This window comes from Dicentrarchus labrax, unplaced genomic scaffold (assembly GCF_905237075.1).
Source record: "Dicentrarchus labrax unplaced genomic scaffold, dlabrax2021, whole genome shotgun sequence".
NCBI classification, from domain to species: domain Eukaryota; kingdom Metazoa; phylum Chordata; class Actinopteri; family Moronidae; genus Dicentrarchus; species Dicentrarchus labrax.
The window spans coordinates 23,904,292-23,922,914 of NW_026136719.1; the positions used below are offsets into that span (position 1 = coordinate 23,904,292).

Below are 18,623 nucleotides of genomic sequence, written 5' to 3' on the forward strand. Positions count from 1 at the left end.
AATAAAGCATTACATTTTTATTTAAAAAGATACGGTGATGTTACTTTATAAGACAATCTCATAAGACAAGCCAGCCAGCACTGTGAGAGTCATGTTCTTTGACTTCCCCAGTGCTTTCAACACCATCCGTCCAGCTCTACTGGGTGAGAAGATGGCTGCGATGCAGGTGGAGGCCCCCATCGTGTCCTGGATTGTTGATTACCTGATGGGCAGACCACAGTACGTACGCCTACAGAACTGTGTGTCTGACAGGGTGGTCAGCAACACTGGGGCCCCACAGGGGACTGTCCTCTCTCCCTTCCTCTTCACCCTCTTCACCTCAGACTTCAACTACTGCACTGAGTCCTGCCACCTTCAGAAGTTTTCTGATGACTCAGCAATAGTTGGTTGTATTGAAAAGGGTGATGAGAATGAATACAGGACTGTGGGGGGCAACTTTGTCACTTCGAGTGAGCTGAATCATCTGTGGCTCAATGTGACAAAGACGAAGGAGCTCATATTGGATCTGAGGAGGGCGAAATCACCAGTGACCCCTGTTTCCATCCAGGGGGTCCCTGTGGACACTGTGGAGGCGTATAAGTACGTGGGGGTGTACTTAAATAGCAAGTTGGACTGGACCAGAAACACCGAGGTGGTCTACAAGAAGGGCCAAAGCCGACTCTATTTCCTGAGGAGGCTGAGGTCCTTTAACATCTGCTGGACTATGTTGAGGATGTTCTATGAGTCTGTGGCCAGTGCGATCTTCTTCACTGTCACATGCTGGGGTAGTGGGCTGAAGGTCGCAGATAACAACAGACTAAACAAACTGATCAGGAGGGCCGGTGACATCGTAGGGGAGGAGCTGGACACTGACAACCGTAGCAGAGAGGAGGATGCTGTCCAGGCTTCAGTCCATCTTGGACAATGTCTCTCACCCTCTCTACGACACACTGGCCCAGCAGAGGAGCACCTTCAGCAGAAGACTCCTCTCACCCAGATGCACCACGGAGCACCACAGGAAATCATTCCTGCCTGTGGTCATTAAACTGTACAACGCCTCCCTCAGAGAGTCAGAGAATCCTGCAAAAGGATTGTGAAGCTTATGATGTTAAATTTTTGTAAAAGAGGTATTCTGTGCCATTTTATTTGGTTGGTACTAAATATTGAGGTTTATCCATACAGTATAAAAATAAATTTAAAAGTACACTATTTTTACAGGATAACCAAGTGTGGTGCTGGATTGCCTCTGAGTGAGTTCAATTTTTTTCTTTCTGTACTTTCTTTCAGAAGTACATTACAAACTGGTGAATTTACCACAAAATGGAATAAAAAAATGAATACTTTTGCTTTATTGTCTATATGGGAAAGTTTGTCCTCAACCAAGCTTCCAGAACATGGCAAAATGAACAGGCACTGTTTCGCTTCATCCAAGTTGATTTTGTAAGCCCATTAATATTTTAATAATATTTTGTGGTCAAATGTATGCATTGATTAGCATTCAACATAATCTACCCCGTGAAACTGATTGGTAAACTGAGCAGCTCTAGTACCACACGCTGCAACTGGGTATTAACTTCCCCACAGACCCCAGAGAGTTTGGATTGGTGGTCATACCTCCTCCACTCTAGTGCTCAACACCGGAGCCCCTCAGGGCTGTGTGCTCAGCCCCCTCCTATTCACGCTGTACGCCCCTGACTACATCCCCCCGAGATGGAGACCACTCTGTTGTGAAGTTTGCAGATGACACCCACCGTAATTGGCCAGATTTCAAACAACAATGAGACTTCATATCAGGAGGAATTCAACAGTCTTACAGAGTGGTGCACAGAAAGCAACCTACTGCTCAACCTCAGCAAAAACAAGGAGCTGATTGTTGAATTTAAGAAAAAAGAGGCAAAAACACACTCCCCTGTTTACATCAGTAGGACCGAGGTGGAGCAGTTTTAGGTTCCTGGCAATCAACCTCACAGAGAACGTGTGATGGTGATCTTACATCTCCACCCCGGTTAAGAAATCACAGAAACGACTGTATTTCTTAAGGACACTGAAGAAGGCAAAATGCCCGTGCCAAGTTCTTTTACAGAAGAGCAATAGAAAGCATCCTGATTGGAAACATCACAAACTGGCATGGGACGTGCACGGCCCAGTACAGGAGGGGCAGCAAGTGATTAATCCACCCAGAAGATCATTAGTACTCAGCTACCCAGCACCAGTTATATTTGTGAGGTCAGGAGCCTTCGCAGAGCCCAAAGGATACTAAAAGACAGCACCACAGTCTGTTCACCCTGCTGCCATCTGGGAAGAGGTAAAGAAGCTTCTGCTGTTGTACCACTAGACTTACAGACAGCTTCTTCCCTCAGGCTGTGAGACTGAGTTAAATTCCTCCTCAACAACTCATTATATAATTTTTTTTTAAAGCACTATAAAGGGAACCACATCTGACTTTCATTCTGCAACCTTGTGTTGTAAATGTCCTTGAATTATTGAATTGATTAGATGATTGAAAGCACATTAAACATACAATATGTGAACTAAACATCAAAGTCAACACAACACAGCAATTAAACATTTGTGCAAAACTATTTTATTTACAAACAAAATGGCACAAAGTGACAGTAGGGCAGCCATATACATGCACAGCTCAAACAGATGTAGTGCTAGCTTAGATTTACCACATTGTAGGTAAATTTGATCCAGTCAGTAAGCACCCCGGAAAAGCACTTTACCAGACCGAGGAAATTTTTAAGATAAATCTACTTCAACTTATGAGTATAGAAGTTTATTTCTCAAGTCTGAATACAATTCATAACACTATTTATTCCCTGTGCCAAGAGCTGCTCCCACTTCATTGTTTGTTTGTTTTTTTTTTTACCATAAATTTAGTCTACTCACACAGCATAAAGGACACAAATACTGGTCCCTACTGACAGGAATTTAGCTTTGAGGTTCCATATACTCCTCTAACCCTCTTTGAGCATTGATGATTCATTCATGACAACTTGGAACTAGAAACTTTGGCCTGAGGAGGGTCACTGAGTCGTCATCTGAGGCTGAAATGCATGGCACACCAAAGATACAGTGCAAACTTTCAACATTGCAGTTCAAACTGAAGCAACAACACCATCCCCCCTCCTTTTTCACTCTTTAAAGTAGATCATTTTCCTAGATTAAATGTTTCTTGAATGCACCATCTACATGCCACCCAGTGCTTGTATGCTGCACTTGAGCTTTTCGGCATTAGTGTAAATTGTGTAAAAATTGGAGCTCAGTGAGTTTCAGCTTTGGGATCTCTGCGTCACACATGCACTTTTATATGACACTCTGGCCTTCACTGAGTGGTCCTTCAGTACGGCTCCCCCCCCCCACACACCATGGGTCACAATCAAAGTGTTAACAAAACTGAGCTTGGCCGCTGGATTACTATATTCAGTCAATCGCTCAAGCATATTGACAGCATAATTTAGAATGAGGACATACAGTGAATGATACAAATCTGATGTAAAATGCTATAAAAGGCTGACATCTGCCCCTGTGCCAAACAAAAGGAAATATATATATATACACACACTTCCAAACTGAGGGATCCTGATGAACCATACTAAAGCCCTCCAACCATACAAGACACAGCTTGTGCTGCTCGCCCCTCTCATCAGCCAGTAAACACTGGTATCAGTCGCGCAGAGTCCGCTCATCACACTCACGCTTGGATGTCCTGTCTTTCAACGTATCTTACATGGAAGTAAAGATAAAATAAAAAGGAACATGGAAATATAAGAGGACACAGACAGAAGGGCAGTCAGTTTGAGGGGATAGTGAGGAACAAAAACAAGGATAGGAGGTAGTAGAGACAGGGCAAGATGGGGGGGGGCAAAAATAGACAGGATTTGAAGGTACCAGCTAGCCAGTATGCTGGGTGCTAGGTATGGGTTCCTGTTGGGTGGGGTCCAGGTTGGTGGGGAAAGGACAGAGGCAGGGGACAGATGGTAGTGTGAGGGTTTGAGGGAGGTAATGTTACAGCTCTGAGACTTGAGTGGGGAGGGGTTAGGGCTGGAGGGTGCTGCAGGGGCTGTCGAGGCTGTGCTTGCATCAGCCTGCCAGTTTACTAGCCACCAGAGAAGGTTTCCTCTGGGGCAGGTCCTGGGGGGTGGGAATGTGGTCCCCTGTGATCTCGGTCTTCTCTGGTGCAGCTGTGGGCAATTGCTTGTTCTTTATCTTCGCTTTAGCCATGTTGTAGTCGCCAGAGTCAAAGTACTTTTGCTGTAGAGAGACATGAGATTACAATTTTAAACTGTGAACTACGAAAAACAAACAGAACTAGCACATGTGAATAATGCACACTCCCAATACAGCGAACCTTCAATGTGACAAATACTTTAATTAAACTGCAAGGAGAAATTAATTGTACCTTTAGTACGCCACATATGCAGGTTTGCTGATATTGCTAGAATAATAACAGTACTCATCTTTAGACCATTTTAGAAAGACTTGTCTACCTTTTTTAACCTTTTTGATCTTGTTTTAAAAGTAGTTGTTTTAATGTTTTTGGCCGCTGTTGGTGCTGAGGAGCAGTGTGTTTACAAGTGGATCCTCCTTTAGTCTGTGTTGTGCAAACACATGCACAGGTGTGAGCACGAACACATTGTGATACACAACCTTTTTGTTAGTTTCGTGCTATTCTGCTGAGAGACAGTTGGTGGACGTAACTCACCACAAAGAAGGAAATTAACAAAGCAGTAAAGGAGAAGGCTGCTGGTAAGTAAACATGGATGTTTTTTAGTTTTTTTTAAAGTCGACTGTGAATGTTTTACAAGCGAGGAAATGCACTCAACATGTTATACCTCAAGGACACACATAATTTGCTCTGGTGAGAAACAAAAAACAAAACTTTTTTCTTTCCAAGAAAAAGCTCCAAAGGGCGCTCTAAAGCTACAGAATTTAAGGTTGTTTAGCAGACAAGATTCATACTGGTATATATATTTAGGGTTGCAACTAATCATTATTTCTCCTAGTGGGTCTTTCTTCTTCATCAATTGTATTTAAAATTTCAGTGTTACAGCACAAGTAATAAAATTGCCTACTTAGTCACATCAAACCTAAATGTATTCAATTTATGTCTGCATGAAATGATGTAATATGAGAAAAGCAAGCTGCTCTTTGTATAGTAGTAATTACCAAATATTTGGATTGGTATGTTTGTTTTACCTGATAAATGGCCTAATAGTCTGTCAATCAAAAAATAAATGAATCAATTTATCATTTCAGCACTCTTATGCCAGTATGCCTTATTCCAATTACAGATTATTCAATTGATTACTTAGTCAATAATGTGACCAAATGTTTACTATTATTTTTACTTATCTATGTACTAATCATTCCAGTATCACAAGAGCATCAATCATGGAACAATATACGGAGAAAGTGTTATAATGCACTTTATTACCAATTTATGTTAGGCTCATTTAAACCTAACAGTCTCAAAGAACATCCCTGCAATAAATCCTACCTTCATGAAGTTTATATAGTGTTCAGGGGTTGTTGTCTCTTCTGTTGATTCAACTCTATAGTCATTTTGGAGACTGCAGTTTATGGTGTTGTTGATTTATATTGCTGAGAGGTGTTCCTAAAACGTAATCTGTTCTCATTGAATGATGTTGATGTTATGCTCTAGAAAATGGACCTCGAGTTAATATTATTTTATAAAAGTGAACTCTGAATGGTTTGCAAACAAACACCAGAGATAACTCACCCCCTTCTGGAGGCGTTTGCGAAGCAGATCAGAGCCCCCAGGTTTGTTTCCTAAATTTGGGTATCTGGACTTCAGTTTGGCCTCTTCAGCCTTCTCAGGACTGATCACCTTGTCCTGAATCTCCTGAAAACAAGCAGAATCACAAGGCACTGAGATGAAGGGGATACATTATGCTCAATACCCACATAGATACTGCTGAACAAGAGAGCCTGCAGGCTCCCACTGAAATATGTGTCATCTGATGGCACTGCGGTATAGAGATAATCTTACTGTCCATACAGATCTCAACGTAAACAAGCGTTTAACACAACGTAATATTTCTCAATATGATATATGCAACACTGGTTAAATGTTAACGTTATAACAATATTAGTCAAGCACATTATTACTGGTATCTGGTGTCCATGTCAACATCAGGCTTAAAGAAAATATTGGCTAGCGTTGCCTCGACAGCCCCCTCCCAAAGTAGACTCAGTCGAGCTAACCTGAGCGGGTTGGACCGGGTTGGACCGGGTTGGACCACGGCTAGGATTAACCGCTAGCTAGCCAAGTGTGTTGCACAATAACCGCCAGTTTGTTGTGTGTTACAGCTAAGGCGGCTGTCTGGCAAACAACATTACGCAAAACTGCGGCAGCTAAAGTGGAATTGAAGGAGAAACGTAAAGATAACGTTAGGGTATCTACAGCACTCCGCTGGGTTGAGCTAGGCTAACGCTAGCAGCTGAGCTAACAGCCAGTGTGTGTGTGAATGTCATGACAGTTAGCTTGGTGAATGGCGAGCAGCTAACATTAGCTTAGCGGCACCGCTGACATTCACACCAACCATCCGAAACACTTCCTCTGTTAGCAACAGGAACGACCGGCCAGCTAACCGGTACCGCCGTGTCCTGACATGGTTTGACGAATAACACTACCTGTTATAAGCAGGGCTCAGCCGCTGGCTTTGGTTGATACGTCAACAATAACGAGCGCGGGGCGAAGAGGCTAAGCTATACACGTAGCGTTAACGTTAGCTATATAACAAAGTCAGTGGCGCTAAACTGCTAACGTTGATCCGCAGCGCAGTTACCTTCTCGTCCATCGATGTCTCCTCGGCCGTATGTGTTTCTTCGTTATCCCCCGACATGTCTATATTATCGTGATCTCGGACAAGTGATCCACAAATCCCCTGCTCTGACTTTCCGTACCCATACGAGTCCTGCCGAGCGCGCAATCCCGCATAAGAGATACTACGTCACATGCGGAGACACCATGCGCGCTCACGCTCTGGCACTCCTGCCGTGCACCCGCATTTAGTGCTGGATCGGATTTGCATTGCGTAACATACCGATCAGCTGTTAGACCCATGTGCTGTAACATAAATCCAGATTTGAGTCAAATAATCCTCAGATCTGGAGGATGATAAATACTGCACTGGTTCGTTTTGTATGTATTCTCGTACCACTGTTTTTTTATTTTGTGGCGGAAGTTGAGATATGCGGTTGCTCTGCTCACATTGTGCTAAATTACAGGTGAATGAGCAGCACAGCATACACACACACTTGAGTGTCAGCTACAGATTTACAGCCTGACTTTGTCACCATGCAAAATAAATTATGCATGCAAATCTGGTGATCCTGTGCAGATGAATTTGAGTGGCTGCCATATTAGATTACCACCACCTATTTGCAGCCCTGTGTGCCAAACTGACAGCAGTACCATGAGTGTGAAGTGGTTGGCAACTGCTGACATCAAGCCACATCTCCCAGCATTAAGAGTGAGGGAATATATCAGTGTGCTACACACACACACACACACACATATTTATACCTCTGAATATTACTAAAAAACTTTTGGGATATGTAGTTTTGTCTATAACTAATTTGATCACATTTAGACTTTTGACCTTTCAGACTAGATTATTTTGGACAAAATCTGCATTTCTTTGGCACTTATGATCCTAAAATATGTCGATGTGCAAATATGTTGAACTCTCATTTGCCAGTTGCCATGATAAATGTGTTCAGGATCTACCATCCACAGACACCTTATGTGGTGTAAGACGGGTTGCCTCTGTGTTTGTGTTAATTATAGTTATGAAACCAACAACAGTGTAAAAAAACTTGAAACTATAAGCCATTGTGGTCCCTCTCTAAAGTCAACCCCGTTACCAATTTTAGCATTTGTTTTGTTTCATTGATTTTTATAGACTTTAAAAGGTATTTACAAGTCAAAGGTTATAACACTAGTAACAGGGCTGACAGCAAAACTGATTATACATTTTTGTTTACCAACTTGTATATAATTCCCCAAACCCACAGCTGCACCAAAGATCTGTTGTTTAATTCATATTATGCAATTTAGGAGCAATTTCAAAATCATTTTAATTAAAAACGATTAATAGGAACCCATGACATAATCATCTGCTGGTCATCTTTGTTAATTATTTCAACATTTGGTGGCTGTAGAAGTAGAACAGGAAACACAATGGGACAAATAATAACACAAAAAGACAGAGCAGCTTTCAAGATTGCTTTAGAAGATATATAGATATATTTTTTCAGATTTGAATATTAATGTCAAAAATACATACTATGATATACAGTTTGCACTACATCATCTTAGCATGACAGACGTCACAAGTAGTAACTGAAATATTAATTTAAATATTAAATAAACTGATGGTTAAGTAAACTGAAAAGTGAATGTGTAAACACTAAACTAAGGTTACTCTTCCTATTGCAACACTTCCAATAAAGTGGTTCTGTAACAGTACAAAAGTATTAGAATATTACTATTTTCTGTTTCATTTCCAGTTATAATGAGAAAGAAAATCCACAGTGCATTTCTGATGTTCTGCTGTGATGCTTTCAGTTGAATCTAGCTTGATTGCTTGTTCGACTTCTTTAGTGGTCCATGGTGTGTGTTGGTTGGTTTCTTTCAGACGTAGGGATGGCATTGCACCACAGTCTGCCACCCGCTTCCTCTTCCGTACGCACTCCCTCTGCTCCGAGCTCCGGAATCACTGGGTCACAAGCTGTGTTCAATCAGTATAATCTTCAAGGATAAATAATAAAATAAAATGTTTAACCAGTAAAAGGGCCTTTTATTGAATTTATAATGAAACTAATTGAGATTGAACACTTATTAATTATGAGGTCCAATTAACATTGTGATTTGTGGAAACAGAGTTAAGTAGCCTAAACTCTGCTGAAATAATTGAAGTGTCTAACTGCTTCTGTAGACAATCACTGGTCTCTACTCTCCTGCCAGTCACTGGAGGGGATACACACAACAGCAGGAAAAAGAGTTACCTATCATATCTGGTAAGGCCTTCTTAACCAGGAGAATGGGATCTGAAACATACTCTTTAACTGTAACCGTTAACCGTAACCTTTGACCCAAAGTCGTGCACTTAACAGACAAGATTTTATTTCTGGCCAGTCTCCCAGCCTCTTAGCTGCCCCCCTTTGTCAGTTCTGGATGACAGAGGGGCTGAAACATAAGATTTTGGGCACAGGCCAGGTGGGTCTTGTTGAGTGCCGTCCTTAAATAGCATCTCTTTTAGAGCCTTTTCAACTAGCCATGGGCTGAGTAAGAGTCTATCGCTGGCATCGATGTGTGACTGAAGCTTCGGTAGTGGCCTGCCGGGCGGAGGAGGGAGGGGGTCAGGCCTCAGCAGCGGGGAGAGAATGGTGGGTCAATGGGCAACTCTGTGAAGGACTGGAGCTCGTAAGCAGCACCGCTGTCCACCTCCATGGACTTCCTGGAAAACAGTAGACGGATGTCCCTATGGAGGTAGATCTTCCCAGACTTAGAACTCTGGAACCTGGTTGGGATTAGAGAGGGAGACCAAAGACGGGGATGATGAGCAAGGGGAGGACAAACATCACTGCTACTGGCTATAATCCAGTTTTAGTGTGTACTAGAGACCCAATGACAACCAACTAACCTCAGATGAACGAGGTAGCGCAAGGTGCGTCCATGGGTGTGGGCCTTCCTGCTGGTCTGATTGTTTATGTCACGGCGGACAGGAACAGAGAAAGTCCTCTGCCGTAGGAAGGTCTGGTGTCCAGCTGGCATAGCTCGTAGGTCGTACATCACAACAAACATCTTGACGACTGTCTTGTTGGGGTTGAATAAGGTCTGAGTTGTATAGCCAGAGAAGATAGGAGGATTAAGATAGACACTCTTTGTGACCTGATTTTATCAATCTATACAGACACAACAGAATCTTACATGCTGTGAAAGATACATAAAATGAAGATCACAACTTACATCCATATATACAGGAAAATGTATTTCAAATTCAGTGTATGCGCCATAAATTAATAAAAAACATGCCTTTTAATCTGTATGTTACATGTTGAATTTTCCTCAATAACCACTAGGTGTCTCCCTTTCCTTTTGCTGATTGTTAATGTGCTCTTTGTTCTGAGCCATGTGTACACCATGATGCCGATATCTTATAGAAATAAACATTTTTACAACATTTCTACAATTGAGAAAAAAAAAAGAACCCTGAATGCTTCCTTACCACTTGAATGGTTCCTGATGGAGGTACACGGTAGCCCCTTTTCCCCAGGGACTCCAGGTTTATGACACCCTGTGAGAAAACACAACACACTGTGTTACAAACATGCATAAGAAGGTAATACACACTAGAGCTCACACACACACACACACACACACACACACATATATAAGCACAGTAGCAGATACAGCGTTCAGCTCAACTCAGTGATGCAGGCAGGAAAGAATACTGAATTATTGATTGACTAACTGGGAAAGAAAAGTAATCCCACCATATATGGTGAAGGAGCGTTGTCATCGGAGACACTATAGAACGACACTTCCACAGGTAAGGTCAGGTGACTGGGGCAGAAGGAACCGCTGGCTCCGACCTCTGCTGTGAAACCCTCTACTAACCCCAAAGGCTCCAGACGGTAGTTCAGCACACACTCCTGGAGAGACACAGTTACATCTATTCATTTTCTTTCTATATTGTTCACACACATACGTCATCATTGATTTTGGCTCTGGCCTTTTTCTTTTTCATCCAGGACAGAAACTCAATTTTTCATCCAGTAAAGTTATTATGTAATCTTTTGAAAAGTTAGCAAGCAAAATGTGAAAGCTGCTAGATGATGGCTAGTCCAGATTTTGCACTTTAAAGAAGTCCGGCAGCTGAATCAATTTCCTTTGTGAGCACTCTGTTTCATTTGGATTATTTAGGGATGAAAACTGGCATGAGGGAAACTCACAAAAAATTCTGGATGAAAAAGACATGATTTTGAGTGTCTGTGTGCTATACCTCAAAGTTCCCCAGCAGACTGAGACTGGCAGGTGGAGCGCTGGCACTGAACAGCTGCTGTGACTCATCTGTGTACCCCTCTCTCTTTGGACACACCCTGAAGGGTTAAAGCACAAACACTTGATCAACTTGTTTTCAATGCGTGATGTATGAAAGATGCTGACATGACAAGCATGCCTGGTATGACTGAATAGATCTGCTACATAACGACCAGACCTAATCTTATTTGTCACAAAACACTGACATCTTAATTTACTGGAAGAACAGGCATACAATTATATAATAATTTGCAATCAATGTTCACACATATAAATCTTTAATCAAGTATAATAAAAAAAAAAGTTAAATTCTACAATTAAAAAAGGCAATTTTATTGTCTTTTAATCAGCCACAGCCAAATTGACCAGAACTTGACCTGTGGCTAAAATGAATTCCACCCTGTAGGCCAAACTCTTGAAACATCTGCTGTATCAAAAGCAGCACTGAGCTACCACCCACATCTGCTGTGTGTAGGCAGTGCCGTGAAGCTCTGTGTATATAAAGCCAATTCAGTTCTGTCTGCCATTTTGAGCAGAATGTGTGTGATTCTAGATGCAGTCACAGTACAGCAGAGCTTCAGCAGGTGGCAGCGTGAGAGGACTAGTCAGCAGAACAGGGCTGACCTAACCTTACCACTGAGAACAACACTCTTATTGTCTGATCTCACAACGCACGGACAATACTTCTAAAACGTATTGCTGATCCGAGGCTATGTCAGCTTGTAAGGGTTTAAATATGGTAGCTGTAGCAAGTCTCTAATATAGATGGATCACTTACATAAACAGGCTTTTACCAAATCGGTATTTGTCAGTTTTGTTTTGTAGTTATAGCGTGGACCAATAACAAATTTCCCCAAAACACATTTAAAAGTAACATTCTCTCCATTAATCCAACTTTTAAGACAAAATCATATTTAAGACATTTTAAATGCCTAAAATTCAGGTTACAGATTTTAGACTTTTTAAGAACCTGCGAACACCCTGTATACAGGTCATATGACACTGGATAGCTAGATTGATACTGCCGATAAACTAAAAAAGCTCTAATAACAACTTAACTTTAAAGACAATAAAGAACTACCAAGAATATCAAAAACACACTTGCTGCCTCGCTGGCACTTACACTAAGTAACAGCTGATATGTTGCAAAGCGAGAAAAACAAGTAAGCTTGATGATGCAAAGTCTGAGTATCTTGATCCAGATGGTACTATAATACACAGATGATGTGGGAGGCAACTGTGAAGCAAAAAATGCTCTGTCTTTTAGCTGTTTATTAAGTTTAGTTTAGTTTATTACTTCAGTGACAGTGCATATTAATTTCAGAAATAATTTCTGAAAATAAACAAGAGTTTGCCAGAAATGTTCATTTTAATCTGTAAGTCCTGGCACGCACCCGCAGAGCTCAGAACCGCAACCGGCCCGTTACCGTTAACGTTTTGGTGGGTTGCCCGACCTGGTTCAGGACTCTGATCTTTAGTCCCCAGGCAGGCAATAGCTGAAAGCACAGACTTCAATAAACCTGTAGTAGTAGCCTGACCTTATCATCGCGGACAAAGTTTACGTCTGGTAACCACAGTAACAAAGATCCCAGGTGAGAAAATGTGTACCTTTTCCCAGAGGCCCAAGGCAAACCCTTACAGCCAACCAGAGAGGTGTCCAGGTCAAAGTAGCCCGTTTGATTTTTCCTCTGAGGAACCTGCCGTCGACACACAGGACATGGTTAGCACAGAGCAATGGTAGGACTTTTTTAAGTCCAGGAGAGACATTTAAAAGCAAAAACAGCAACAAAATTTGAGTCTTCAATAACAGAAAATATACAATTTTAATCCTTCATAAAACTATATATTTTCTAAATTATACAATGGGTTTAAAGATGTCATGAAGATAAACTGATTTCGTATGTTTTTACATAAAGTTTGTGCAATGTGCGTCATGTATGTGAAAATATGTGAGCTTGTGTGTTTGTGAGACTGTTGTCTGTGTGTACACTCAAGCTTATATGTGTGAGTAAGACTGCACAAAGACACAGGAAAATGTGATGATCAAGGAATGTGGTAATCCGACAACCTCAGTAAAACAACTTACTGTGGCTGATGAGGCACACATGAGTCACGTGCCTTATCCGCCTATGTGTGTGAGCGTGTTTTTGTGTGTACATTAACCTTGGCTACCAAACTCAGTGGCCCAGCAGCAATAAAAAATACCCTGCCAGATATTGCATAGTCTTTTTATGACCAACATTTAGAGGCCCGCTTCTTACACTGGTGAAAGTAATGTGAGTAATGCCTTCAGATGGCTTCAAATACAGGGTATTGAGTGTGTTGTTATGACAAACACAACTGCATGGACACCGACGATGACTGAGTCAGTAAGTGTGACTGTGAGCCGGCATGTGAAAGTAGAAACTAACCATGACTGTGGGTTTCACTGTGTAGATTAGTGTGTGAGTGTGTTTCTTACAGGGCTGGAGAGCAGAGGCAGGCCAGTACAGGGGTGGAAGGCCTTGGTCGCTGTGGCGTCTAATGAGTGGCGATTCTGTTTCTTCCAGCTGTTGCAGGGACGCAGAGGGGAGGGGCTGTGAGCTCGCTGGAGCACAGAGATGGACAGAGATTAAGGCAGCTTGCAAGGGAACTGAAATCATCTGTGTTTATCAAACCTTGTTCTCATAAATCATACGCCATCTTGATTACCACTCCAGTCCCACCTGCTCCCAACAAAACACTCTGCCGGGTTTATAAATGAGGAGGGTCATTCCAGTTTGAGGTGTTGAATTTGAGAAATGCGATGCATGTTGTTACCTACTTGCTAATTTCTGAAATTAAGTGTCATCACTTTAAGTGTAATTTAAAGTTCTTGACATTTTGTAATGGAATGAGTCATTTTTTTGTTTGTTCCAATCATAATAAAAAAAACCCAACAAATTATATATCTACTTTTTGAGAATATAAAATCCCTGCTTCTGACCAAAAAATAGTTCCACACAACCTCTTGTAAAACACAGCTTACTGTTTTTACATTTCTCCTTTAAGCAGGCATAAGGCATGACAGCTGGAATACTGCAGCTTACTAAATAAGATAAGAAAACCTTTATTTGTCCCGCAATGGGGAAATTGCAGATGGACTATCACTTAAAAGTATTTGGACAAAATGACGAGACTCTTACCAGGACAGTAGCAGGGGGAGTCTTGTCTGGACTGCTGGAGCATCCTGTCTCCGAGGGTGCTTGGTTCTCATCCTGCGGGGAAGAGGCCTGGGCTGTCGCACAGGTCTGCACCTGTATCTGGGACTGGTATTGAGGCTGAGGCTGAGGCTTGCTGTGGTTGTGGCTTATGTTACAGTTCATGGCTGGGCTGGCATCATTGCAAGTCCAACTAAAGATCTGGGTATTCCTTGGGCTGTTCTCAAGGACAGGGGAGGCAGAGGGGGTTTCATGGCTGCTGGGTATCCTGACTCTGAGCTTTTCCTGTGGGGGAATTCGTAAACGCTGACCAGCCTGGGTGCGGGACTGGCCTTTGAATAAGGGTTCTTCAAGTGTAAAGTGAGCACCATTTTGGGCCCGGGGAGAATGGCGTTCGGTCCCCGGATCGACTCGGGGCTTGTCTGTGCAAACAGGCGCGTGTGTGGCGGCGGTGTGCGTGCTGCCTCTGCGAAGTTCATGGCTAGGTATGTGGCCGTTGGTGTAACCGTTGGTGGCAGTGTGCGAGGAGGCTTGTGGGACGTGTGTGGTGTGTGAGTATGTGCGGACCGTGTGTGTGACTGTTGTTGTGTGCGTGTGGTGCAGAGGGCTGCTGCTCCTGCTGTGCCTCGGGGACAGAGAAGGGACAGACAGTCTCTCTTGGATGAGTCTAGTAATGTCTTGTACTGCCTGGGCAATCAGCGAGCTGTCTCTCCCCCTCTCCTTGTCTTTCTCCTTCTCTTTCTCTCTCTCTCCATTCCTCTCCTCCTCTGTGTCTCTTGTCTCAGTCATTTTCAGCTTCCTGCAGGCTGCGGGTTTAGGGGAGGAGCTCTCCCGTTTGTTGAAAGAAGTGTCAGTCACAGGTGTGTTGAAGGGGCTGGGCCACACACGTCCCACAGACTCATAGGGGGGTACCTCTGGCTCTTTGGTCTTACTGGCAGTTATGTCGTCATGGTTACTGCCCCACATGGCTTTTGGAGGGTTGTCAGAAGCAAAAAGGCCGGGAGGCAGTGGCGGTGCTGTGGGGTCACAGAAGTTGAGCCTCTGTGCGATGCGGGCGATAACTTCCTGTCTCTCCTGCAGCAGGGAGCCAATCAGAGGGTTTGTCTCAGATGCAGCGGGCCTCGGGGAGGGGCAGCGGGGTGGCTCTGCCAAGGAGAAATTCTTAAATGCTCTCAGTGGCTCTGGGATGGGCCCCTTTGACTTCTCACTGTTGTTGGTACCAGACCCATAGTCCTCTACTTGTGTGGGATCAGATGAACCATTGAGAGCAGAATACAGCCACTTCCCTGCTTTACTTGTGGGAAGCGGGGAGGGGGAGTGGGAACGGGAGGGCTTGGGGGAGTGAGAGGACCTGTGGAACAGAGGGGAGCCCTGATGTTGGGGGATGTTGACCTGTGGAAGCTCTCCATTCTGATACGTGTGGTCTTCACCAGGCTCCTGGCTCTTCTTGCTGTAGGGAGGTGGCACCGCAGTGTGGGGAAGGCTATTAATTGGGATGTTGTTGATGGGAAGATTGGGAATGGGTAACCCATTGAGGAGAAGACCAGACATAGAGTTGGAACTCTTGCTGTACATGTTAGAGTTTTGAAGGAGGTTGTCTTTGCTGGGGTCCTGGCTCTTTTTGAGGGTGGGCAAGCCACCATGGCTGTTGAGGTTTGGATTGAGGCTGGGGGTCTTACTGTAAAGAGGAGGCAGGCCGGTGTGGATGCTGCAGGCAAGGGTGGGGTAGGTGGGTTGGCGGGGGAGCGATTGGACACGAACCTGTAGTGCAACACTCTGGGATACATTAGGGACGGGGAAAATGTGCTCTGAAGGTGGCTGGGAGAACTGCCACACCAAGTCCTCATCAGCAGCACTGATCCTGTTTGACAGAGAGAGAGTCAATAAACACAATTCAGTTTTACTTGCTCGCATTCAATTTTAGGAAGAACAACAGTAAATAAAATGTACACCTATACTGCCCTACAAAGCCTAACCGCAGTAACTGTGATAACAGTGAAAATGAGAAAAATGGCCTCAAAGTTTTTGGACCAGCCAGAGTTGTTTTATGTAGAACACCAGTCATGTGCTTATTAAATATGTATTCTCAAAGTAATTTTTATGGCTTAAAAATCACACTTGACCTGTGACCCCAAAAATGCAGATACTGCCCACTGTCTTTGTATTACTATAAACAGATATATAAGTAGTGCATAGACAGGGTGCAGTAACTACAGTTTTAGTGTCTTCTTCCTGATAAAATCTAAATCTAATTTGATGTCTTATAACATTAAATCTGTATTTCTTATTGTTTCATGTGTAGGTTGAAATGAGATGATAAAAGAAAGAAAGATGAGTAATTTAGAATGTAAGTATTATTTTGCTAGGTTTAATTAGCACAGTAATCATTTGTCCTGTCTAGTTAGTTAGCCGTAGCACAGGAATACCTTGTACTGTCTAGCTAGCTAGTGCTAGCACAGTAATATCCAAACTATTATTACTATTATACTATCAACTAAAATCGGCTCAGCTAATAATACACAGATGAAGTCAGTAAGAGTTCCCAGTGGAGAACATGAAGATTCCCTTTGTTTTTATTTCCTGAATTGTCCCAAAATTGTCCAGAATACAGGATTTACAGACACTGCAGCTTCAGTGAGAAACCAAGGACGAGTGCAGTAACTGCATTTACTGTGGCTCGTCTTGGTTTTGGTGGGATTTTGTAGTTACTGGAATTTTTACATCGTTTTTGTTCTCTAAGATAGAGCAAGGCTGATTTTGAAAACTTGTCACGAGATAAAAGATACATTTAAAAGTTCATTTTCAGTCATAACTCAATTTTGACCAAAATTGTAGGTTTTCTTTATAGCGCAGTATATATATATATATATATATATATATATATATATATATATATATATACACACACATTTGAAAACAACACAACTTTAGATCAAGTTTCCTGCAGCTTTAATAATCTGGTCCAACCGCCACAGTGAAAAGCCTTCAGCCCACCAGTGTCAAAGTCTTCAGTGAGTGTTATGTCTGACCTGTACAGGATGTTTCTGGGGACGATGCCATGCGAGGCGCTGAGCCAGGCGCTGAGCTGGGAGAAGAACACATAAGAGCGAACAGCCAACAGCAGGGTCTTCTCCTCAATGAAGCGATCGCCGCTTCTATTAAAAACACAGTCAGAAAGAGGTGGAAATGTGCCAGTATGTCAGGTTAATGAGAAAACAGTTCAAGGATGTGTGTGTGTTTTTCAAACATAGTGTTCCCTGTACATGCACATGTGAGTAGGAAAGTGGGCCAACTTGTAAGGCTAATTAACCCTTTGAGTACCAAGCCAGTTATCTGGGGTTTTTTCTTTTAGTTTTATTATATTTCATATTTTTAGATTTTTTTGCCTTGCTGTTGAATTTCAAAACTTTCCCCTTTTAAAACTATTTTGCTGACAATTTATAACCTTTTGAAATATTTGTAAAGATAATACACGGAACAGTTGAGAGGTTTAAACAACAACCAATTCAATTCAAGTGCTATAGGCCTGCTGGTAAAACCGGGGCATGTGTGTGCTCATACATGTGATCAGTTATATATATATATATATATATATATATATATATATATATATTTTTTTTTTTTTTTTTTTACCTTTACCTTATTTCTTTTAAACTTTTTTATTTATTTTAACTCAAGTCAAAGTAAGAGGAGTATGATAAAGCATTAGTTGTATAAACAATCCAAGGACATAAATGGATGATGGGAGGCAGCAGCGACCTTGGAAATATAAACACACTGAATTTCTCTTGTAAACTGCTGACTTTAAACACATTGTTGGAGCGTAGCCTCCTTTGTCTGAATATAGCTTCACCATATCTATTATAAAAAATGACAAACGTGCACTTTTCTTTAGCACTAACCATGTTTAAGTAGTAAGATCAAAAGTGTATGCCTTACTGTCTTGGAACTGGCTGCAGGGTCCATCTCTCCAGCAGTAGAGCATCTTGTTTGATGACCGGGTCGTTGATGGGGTCACTCGGGGGGCACTCATCCCCATAGCAACAGTCTGGCAGAAGCATGACCTCAATCATGATGGGGATGCTGTTCTTCCAAAGCAGGATCACCTCTGAACGGGTTCGCCTTGCCTGCCGACACTGAACACACACACACACACCCACAGATAAAGGTGGAGGGTTAGTGCTCATTAGTGAATGTCAACACCAGGACCTTGAAATTTAGGGGCAAAGCAGATGGGACCCTAAAAGAGCCTCACTTTAGAGGTGAATTTCTCAATGATGTTATTTAGGTCACATCTCAGGTCACAATATTAAAAATATTTCCACTGCGGGAGTTTACTGTATATAGGCTATTCTCTATAGCTGTTGCATTGAGTGCGTAGGGTGCCG

At 42.5% G+C, this 18,623-nt stretch overlaps 2 protein-coding genes across 2 annotated transcripts in view; both read right to left on the reverse strand.

The window, feature by feature from the left end:
* Window positions 1-2,540: 2,540 nt before the first annotated feature.
* On the reverse strand, window positions 2,541-6,962 carry LOC127352307 (cAMP-regulated phosphoprotein 19). Its single transcript, XM_051380590.1, has 3 exons — window positions 6,795-6,962; window positions 5,726-5,848; window positions 2,541-4,236 (listed from the first exon to the last, which is right to left on the reverse strand). Exons 1-3 carry the CDS (start codon window positions 6,849-6,851, stop codon window positions 4,066-4,068), a joined length of 351 nt encoding a protein of 116 aa, XP_051236550.1. The 5' UTR covers window positions 6,852-6,962; the 3' UTR covers window positions 2,541-4,065.
* A 1,261-nt stretch (window positions 6,963-8,223) lies between these two features.
* Window positions 8,224-18,623, reverse strand: part of atosa (atos homolog A) — a 31,626-nt gene continuing 21,226 nt past the window's right edge. Inside the window, exons 3-12 of the mRNA XM_051380589.1 lie at window positions 18,175-18,371; window positions 17,265-17,390; window positions 14,221-16,096; window positions 13,518-13,643; window positions 12,665-12,753; window positions 11,019-11,115; window positions 10,510-10,668; window positions 10,242-10,310; window positions 9,657-9,850; window positions 8,224-9,533 (exon numbers count right to left, since the gene is read on the reverse strand). Of these exons, the coding sequence (XP_051236549.1) occupies window positions 9,380-9,533; window positions 9,657-9,850; window positions 10,242-10,310; window positions 10,510-10,668; window positions 11,019-11,115; window positions 12,665-12,753; window positions 13,518-13,643; window positions 14,221-16,096; window positions 17,265-17,390; window positions 18,175-18,371 (3,087 nt within the window). The 3' untranslated portion in view covers window positions 8,224-9,379. The remainder of the gene's footprint in view (window positions 9,534-9,656; window positions 9,851-10,241; window positions 10,311-10,509; window positions 10,669-11,018; window positions 11,116-12,664; window positions 12,754-13,517; window positions 13,644-14,220; window positions 16,097-17,264; window positions 17,391-18,174; window positions 18,372-18,623) is intronic.

Coding starts and splice junctions, on each gene's coding strand:
- LOC127352307 (XM_051380590.1), bottom strand. CDS start 6,851: ATGTCGGGGGATAACGAAGAAACACATACGGCCGAGGAGACATCGATG. Junction 5,849..6,794: donor AGACATCGATGGACGAGAAG/GTAACTGCGCTG, acceptor GCTTGTTTTCAG/GAGATTCAGGACAAGGTGAT. Junction 4,237..5,725: donor GCAAACGCCTCCAGAAGGGG/GTGAGTTATCTC, acceptor GTCTCTCTACAG/CAAAAGTACTTTGACTCTGG.